Here is a 6997-nt window from a genome sequence, read left to right on the forward strand (position 1 = left end):
TGACAAAGTAATGTCTCAAATTACATTTAGGCTCCAATTACAATTCTTTCTCTCAGCTAATCAGTGGGTACTGTGGGCACAGAACTGATTGGCTGAGGACCCCAGCACTTTGGTCCTCATTGTTGATATTTCTGGGATTCTGTGTGGTCCAGGCCTGAATAAGGAACGGAAGACAATCACAGGGTGGGTGTGCAGAACCTGTGGGCCTATTGTAAGATGGTCTCAGTTTTGTATCCCTCTGCATGGGGACCCAGAGCAACATGTCAAGTGCTAGAGATGAGCAGTCAGGGGACTCTGAGGTTAGGGAAGCATTCGTTGAGTGCCTGCTCTGGGTTTCTGGCTGAAGACAAGAGGCAGAGTGTGGCCAGGCTTTCATGCAGACTCCGGTGCCAGGTGTCCCGGCATGGACACCCCTCCTCCCTGAGCCTAGCACAGAGTCAGCTGAGGCAGTTGTGTGGACGTAGTGTCTTTATTTACTGAAGTCCAAGCCATAAGCTCCAGTGCAGGGTGGGTTCTCCTTGCCTCGGGGCATCAGGTGCTACTTGGTGGATGGCTCTGGGTCTTTCTCCTCACTGACTCCAAGGGGCTTGGGATTGGCCTGTGGGAGGTCAGGGTTTGAGGTAGGAGTCGCCTCAGATCCCTGTGCCCACACCCTCCATGGGTCCTGCCCCTCCTCACCCCACCACTGCCAGCCGCTGCACTTTTGCCTGGATGTGTCCCATTGGAAATACCCTTCCCTGAGGACCATGTTGAGGTGCCTTCCCACCCACAGCTCCTCTCACAAGCTCTCTCTGCTCCCTGCACCGGATTCCAGGACTCACAGCTTCTCCTAGGCCAGCCTCCTCCTCTTGCTTGCTCTGGACCTGGGCAGGGACCTGTATCCCAAGTTTTTCCAGCTCCTCCTTCAGCCTGGATAGAAAGAGGTTGGGAGTGGGGTAGGAGGATGTGGAGGGAGAAGGGTAGGATTGTAAAGGGACCAAGAGACAGAGTCTAGAAGGGAGCAGAGACTCCCTCAGCCACCTTCCCCTTGGGGACTTGGGGAAGGGCTCCATGCCCACCTCTGCCTCTTCTGCTGCAGCTGCTGACACTTCTGTTGCAGCTGCTCCTGGCGCTGGGCAGCAGCCTCCAGCAGCTCCTGGGCTTTCCTGTTCTCCTCCTCAAACAGATGACTGAGGGTGGGGCCATGGATGCTGGCAGCTCTCTCCCTCCACTCACTCGCCCCTCCCCATCCCTGTCTTACACCACAGCTGCTGCCTCCGGGCTGCGGAGGAAGAGCCCTTCATTGATTGTGTGGCCCTTGGCTCCAAACTGCGAGCGCAGACGATGCTTCACATCCTCCAGCTTTGCCTCCACCAGCTTCTCTGCAGCAGGAAGGAAAGGATGGGCAGGGCAGGGCAGGGCGGATCAGGGTATCCCCATCTTCCAGGCCTCACCTTCCTTAAGCAACTGCTCCTTGCTGCTGTCCAGGGTGCCGATCTCCAGGGCCAGGTGCTCTGGTTTCTGAAGGATAATAAAGGAGACCTGTCCGCAACTCCTAGCCTTCTCCCACATGCCTCAGAGATGCCAGTCTGGGTCTGGTCTTTATTCATATGCCTCACTTCCTGCACGCCGGGCACAATCCAGCTTCAGGGCCTCTGCACTGGCCATTCCCTCTGTCTGGAATTGCTCTACCCCAGATACCTGTGGTGCTATGCAGGAGAAGCTCATGAGGTAGTTAGTGTTCAGGAATTCTGCAAGGGGATCCTGCAAACACCAAAATCCAAGACTGCTCTCTGGAGAGTCAGTTATCAGTTCAGCACTGTAGCTCCTGCTCTCCCCTCCAGGTGACCTCACTGGGTCTTTCCATCCTGACTTTCACTCTCTCTGCCTATTTTCTTGTTTGGGATCCCTAGGTGGCAAACAGTGGCCTGCTTATTTCCCCACTATCTTCCCTGTGACTGTGATGGCCCCAAAGACATCCATGAATCTCCTTAATGGATAGCCCCTCCTCGGTTCTTCAGAGTCCCTCTTAAACTCTTAAGGCCCCTGGGAGGCACCAGAGATGGGTGGGCAGGGTCAGTGAAGATGACAACACCTGGTGGCACTGAGGGTGAGGAGGAGCTAGGTTCACTGTGGCTCGGACAGATGGCTGCTGGGCTTGCTCAGAAGCTGGGTCTGGCAGTTGACAGGAGGGAGGCCTGGGGGATGACACAGCTCTGGGCCTAGTGCTGCCAGGGAAGGTGTGCAAGGTGGATAGAGCAGCTCTGAGTGACTCACGTGGAATTCCCATAGGTCCTTATACTGGCTCATCAGATCCTCCAGTTGCTCCTCAAAATCCAACCTGGGAACCGAACACACAGGATGAGGGGCTGTGGGCTGAGACACCCCTCCCAACCTGGTTCACACTGGCGTCTTTATGCACAGACGTGAGGGAGCTTGCCTGTGCTCTTCACGCTGCCAAGCGCCTTCGCCTCCTTGACCCTCCAAGCTTCAGCTCAGCCAGGTCTTCTAATCCCCATTCCTAGTATTACCTCCTCCCTGCTTACAACCCATCCAGGCCCCCACGCCTTGGGAGGTGGACTTTACCTCAGCTGCCTCTGTTTGTTCTTTTCTTGCTCAATCTGGGAGTTCAGGGCAGAAATTCGTGCTTTGCACTCCTGCAGCATGGTTTGCTTCCTGGCAAGAGGCAAGGCAGTCACCATGCTTTCTGAATAATCTCTCCCTAGGAGGGGCCTGGGGTGGAGCTACCATTTCCTTCTCTTGACATCTGTTCTAGCCTTCCAGATTGAGTTCCTTTCTGTAACTTTTGGGGTGGTATGAACACATGCCCTCTGGAATGTCATTGTGAAGATTAGGGAGATCAATGTGGGTGTGGTCACACACACAAGCACACACATATTGATCTCATGTGAATTCCTCAAACATATTCAGTGTTGGTATGCTAGGGGCTTGGAGGCCTCTGGTCACAAAATGAGCAATAAAGCATTCAGGAGCTAGAGAGATGGGCGAATAGAAGGATAATGGGTGAATGGAGAGAGGCTGGTGGACAGATGGTTGGCTTGATACCTAAATGAAGGGACAGATGAAACTATAAAAAGTACAGAATAAAAACCAGCTGAAGGAATTTAACTGACATGCTAGCAAATGAATGATTATCTCAGGGAATAAAATGGTAATCAGTACTACAACCTACTGTTGGGAGTCACGGTCTCCCTATTTTATAGAGGAAGAAGATGAGAGCTGTGGGTCTAAGGCCGATTTCCCTTATTTATTTATTTATTTTTACCAGAATGAAGGGGTAGCGCTCAACAGGGTCTAGGTGGGAACTCTTACCTCTGTGCCTCATTCTCCTTATCCTGGCAGTGGAGCCGGAGGACTCTCAGGGTCTCTGCAGGGAGAGGAAGTTAGGACCCCGTGACAGCCCATCATGGCTGAGGCTTGGGCAGGGGTGAAAACACCAGGTTATGTGAGGTCTCCTGAAGAGCGGATGGGACTCTGTCATCTACTACAGGTCTGGTGGGAGCCACAGGAGGGAGGCAAGGTGACTCAGGCTTCAGAAGGCTTTTACTGCTATAGAGTGGGTTTCTGAAAGGTGGCAAAGGCAAAAACCTGGAGATAAAGTAGGTGCAATTACCTTGCTTTTTGCTCAAGATCTCTTTCAGGCGTACTTTCTCTCCACTCACTGGAAAACACAGAAACATGTTTGGGCATCACCAACCACCCACTGTACCCTGAAAGACTGGGCTTGGCAAGGCCTACCCCAAACCCCAAATGTAGACCCCCTTCGAGGTAAGTCCCCTTCCGCCTTGTGTGCACACTCCCTGTGGGCACCAAAGGGTGCTTGATAAAAGGTGGCTGAGAGGACCCTGTGGAATGCCAGTGCAGTTACATGGAGGGAAGAGAAAAACACTTCACAACAAGTTGGGTAAAGGCTGTGAAGAAACACATCAAACAGTAAGGGCATGTGACTAGGTGGGGGCAGGGTGCTGACTCTGGGTGGGGAGACTGGTAAAAGCCTCTCGGAGCAAGGGGCGTTTGAGCGGAGAGCTGAATGATGTCGTCGGGCAATCTGCAGTGTACGGGGCACTGCCTAGCAAAGGTCCTGAGGCAGGAGTATGCTTGGTGGTGTTTCAGGAACACTCCCCGAACAGAGTGGGACGGGGGAGATTGGTAGGCCCTGAGGTTGGCGAGGGTGCAGGAGTGCTTGGCCACAGCAATGATGCTGACTGTCTGGAATACTGTGTTCAAGCATGTGTGACACTGTGGGGACCTCTGGGTGATCCCTCCAGGCTTACATGAGTCCAGTTCTTTCTGCAGGGTCTCCCAGACGGTCCTGGCGTTTCCCAGCTCCTCACTAGCTTTCTTTTTTGCTGTGCCAAACCATAGGACATCGTGTAAGTGTCTGTCCTTGCAAACATTTCACACTTGTCTTCAAGTAAACCTAGAGGGGCCCTTAAGAGGATTTTACAGAGCAGGAAACAAGTCTTCCAGAGCCAAAGCCCTTCTTGGGCTCAGGTGACAGCAGGGCCAGGTTAGTAAACATGTAACTGCGGCCCCTGTATTTGGATGGACCAATCCATGTTTGGTTTACTGCTCCCATTTGAATAAGGGGCTCTGCAGGTCATGTAACTACTCCAAGTCATGTAACTACTCCTGGCAGACAAGCCAAGGTCCTGAGCTCACCTTGCTGAACCTCATTAATCCGGTTAATCAGGACCTCAACCCTGGGCTCTAGGCTTCCCACTGCAGGGAGAAAAGGAGGTTGAGTGAAAATGACAGGGCAGGCAGAGGAAGGTGGCTGCCCTCCACGAGCTCACATTCTGGGGAGGGGAGGCAGGAGCACATAGAGATACTGAGTCAGGTTGTGATAACTTCAAGTGAGATAGAGGAAAACAGATTAAAAAGTGAAGGAGTGGGAAGTGATCCTTCAGATACGGCGAGGCCTCTTGAGGGCCCCAAATCAAGTGAGGAGGGCAGGTCTTGCAGTTCCCTGGGTGGGGGTGGGAGACAGTCAGTGCAAAGGCCTACTCGAGATAGGAACATGGGTGGAAGGTGCCTGGTAGAAAGAAGAGAGCAGAGTTGACGTGGAGGGAAGGAAGGTAAAGATAAAATCCTGGAAATTCAGTAGAGTATAGGGGGAGCCAAATGGATGGCCAGTAAGGGGATTGAAACTGTGTTTTGGGAAAATGTTTTGCATTTTATCCCCTTATACTTAAATTTTGAATCATGGAGTCACATTTTTACTTCAAAAAAAAAATTGAAACTAAGAGAGAACAAATAAGTTAATGTCCCAAGGTGGTGAATCTGGTGGCTTAGAATTGATTCCACTTCTGCCTGACCCTAAACCTCGGGCTGAGCCTCAGTTATAGAGGAGACACATGACCTTTCTGCAACTTCTTCACCATTTCCATCAAGTCTTCAATTTTCTGTGAAGACTTGGCCTGCCCTGTGGAGACAAAATCAAACATTTTAGTATGTCGTAATGAGAAGCCTAAGGAAGGATCTGATAACAAGCTGGGATTGAGGTGGGCTGAGGGCAGGTCTCCAGCCAGAGTGGTGCCTCTGCTCCTTGACCTGAGGGAGACACTGCAAAAGAGATGAATCAGAGAGACCCCTTCATGGTCATCTTTTCTTAAAGGGTGAGTGACACCATAGATTTCCCCTTAATAAGGCTCAGAGCAAGAGAAAGGGTACACTCTTACTGTCGATACTGTTCAAGGCTTGGTCAAAGCTCAGGATGTAATAACAGAAAAGGAGTAGTATTAAAAACTGTAGACAAGGAGCTAGAAGTCACTGTAACCGGTAGGTGACATAATCAACTTTAGATTTATAGAGAATATCACCCATAGAAATCTCAGAAGGAATAGTGAGAAAATTTAATGATGCATCTTTAAACATATAAACACAAATAGCTTTTCTATACATATGTTTCATATTCAATTCAGTTCAGTTACTCAGTCATGTCTGACTCTTTGCGACCCCATGAACCGCAGCACACCAGACCTCTCTGTTCATCACCAACTCCCGGAGTCCACCAAAACCCGTGTCCATTGAGTCGGTGATACCATCCAACCTCTGTCATCCCCTTCTCCTCCTGCCTTCAATCTTTCCCAGCATCAGGGTCTTTTCAAATGCGTCAGCTCTTCGCATCAGGTGGCCAAAGTATTGGAGTTTCAGCTTCAGCATCAGTCCTTCCAATGAACATCCAGGACTGATCTCCTTTAGGATGGACTGGTTGGATCTCCTTGCAGTCCAAGGGATTCTCAAGAGTCTTCTCCAACACCACAGCTCAAAAGCATCAATTCTTTGGCACTCAGCTTTCTTTATAGTCCAACTCTCACATCCATACATGACTACTGGAAAAACCATAGCCTTGACTAGACGGACCTTTGTTGACAAAGTAATGTCTCTGCTTTTTAATATGCTGTCTAGATTGGTAAATAATTTCCTTCCAAGGAGTAAGCATCTTTTAATTTCATGGCTGCAATCACCATCTGCAGTGATTTTGGAGCTCAGAAAAAATAGTCAGCCACTGTTTCCACTGTTTCCCCATCTATTTGCCATGAAGTGATGGGACCAGATGCCATGATCTTAGTTTTCTGAATGTTGAGCTTTAAGCCAAATTTTTCACTCTCCTCTTTCACTTTTATCAAGAGGCTGTTTAGTTCCTCTTTGCTTTCTGCCTTAAGGGTGGTGTCATCTGCATATCTGAGGTTCTTGATATTTCTCCTGGCAATCTTGATTCCAGCTTGTGCTTCTTCAAGCCCAGCATTTCTCATGATGTACTCTGCATAGACGTTAAATAAGCAGGGTGACAATATACAGCTTTGATGTACTCCTTTTCCTATTTGGAACCAGTCTGTTGTTCCATGACCAGTTCTAACTGTTGCTTCCTGACCTGCATATAGGTTTCTCAAGAGGCAGGTAAGGTGGTCTGGTATTTCAGAATTGTCCACAGTTTATTGTGATCCACACAGTCAAAGGCTTTGGCATAGTCAATAAAACAGAAATAGATGTG

At 50.0% G+C, this 6997-nt stretch overlaps 1 protein-coding gene across 5 annotated transcripts; it reads right to left on the minus strand.

Annotated features, from left to right (window-relative positions):
- Nucleotides 1-455: 455 nt before the first annotated feature.
- SYCE1 (synaptonemal complex central element protein 1) lies at nt 456-5425 on the minus strand. 5 transcript variants are annotated; one of them, XM_040254170.1, is made up of 12 exons: nt 5363-5425; nt 4663-4722; nt 4275-4349; nt 3614-3661; nt 3313-3367; nt 2566-2655; nt 2257-2320; nt 1434-1500; nt 1241-1361; nt 1059-1169; nt 822-909; nt 456-598 (listed from the first exon to the last, which is right to left on the minus strand). In XM_040254170.1, the coding sequence occupies exons 1-12, from the start codon at nt 5388-5390 to the stop codon at nt 539-541; spliced, it is 867 nt and encodes a 288-aa protein (XP_040110104.1). In that variant the 5' UTR covers nt 5391-5425; the 3' UTR covers nt 456-538. The 5 variants fall into 5 exon arrangements, with proteins under 5 accessions (XP_040110104.1, XP_040110106.1, XP_040110105.1 ...); XM_040254172.1 differs by having other exon boundaries at nt 3614-3911; nt 5363-5405; XM_040254174.1 differs by lacking the exon at nt 456-598 and having other exon boundaries at nt 821-909; nt 1059-1156.
- Between the last annotated feature and the right edge of the window lie 1572 nt (nt 5426-6997).

This window comes from Oryx dammah, unplaced genomic scaffold (genome assembly GCF_014754425.2).
Source record: "Oryx dammah isolate SB20612 unplaced genomic scaffold, SCBI_Odam_1.1 HiC_scaffold_14, whole genome shotgun sequence".
Classification (NCBI taxonomy): Eukaryota; Metazoa; Chordata; class Mammalia; order Artiodactyla; family Bovidae; genus Oryx; species Oryx dammah.

Bases quoted from the DNA above. Each gene is read 5' to 3' on its own strand.
- SYCE1 (XM_040254170.1), bottom strand. From the start codon at position 5,390: ATGGAAATGGTGAAGAAGTTGCAGAAAG. The intron at 3,368-3,613 runs GTAATTGCACCT...CTCTCCCTGCAG, and splicing joins GATCTTGAGCAAAAAGCAAG to AGACCCTGAGAGTCCTCCGG. The intron at 599-821 runs GTGAGTCCTGGA...GACCTCCCACAG, and splicing joins AGGCTGGCCTAGGAGAAGCT to GCCAATCCCAAGCCCCTTGG.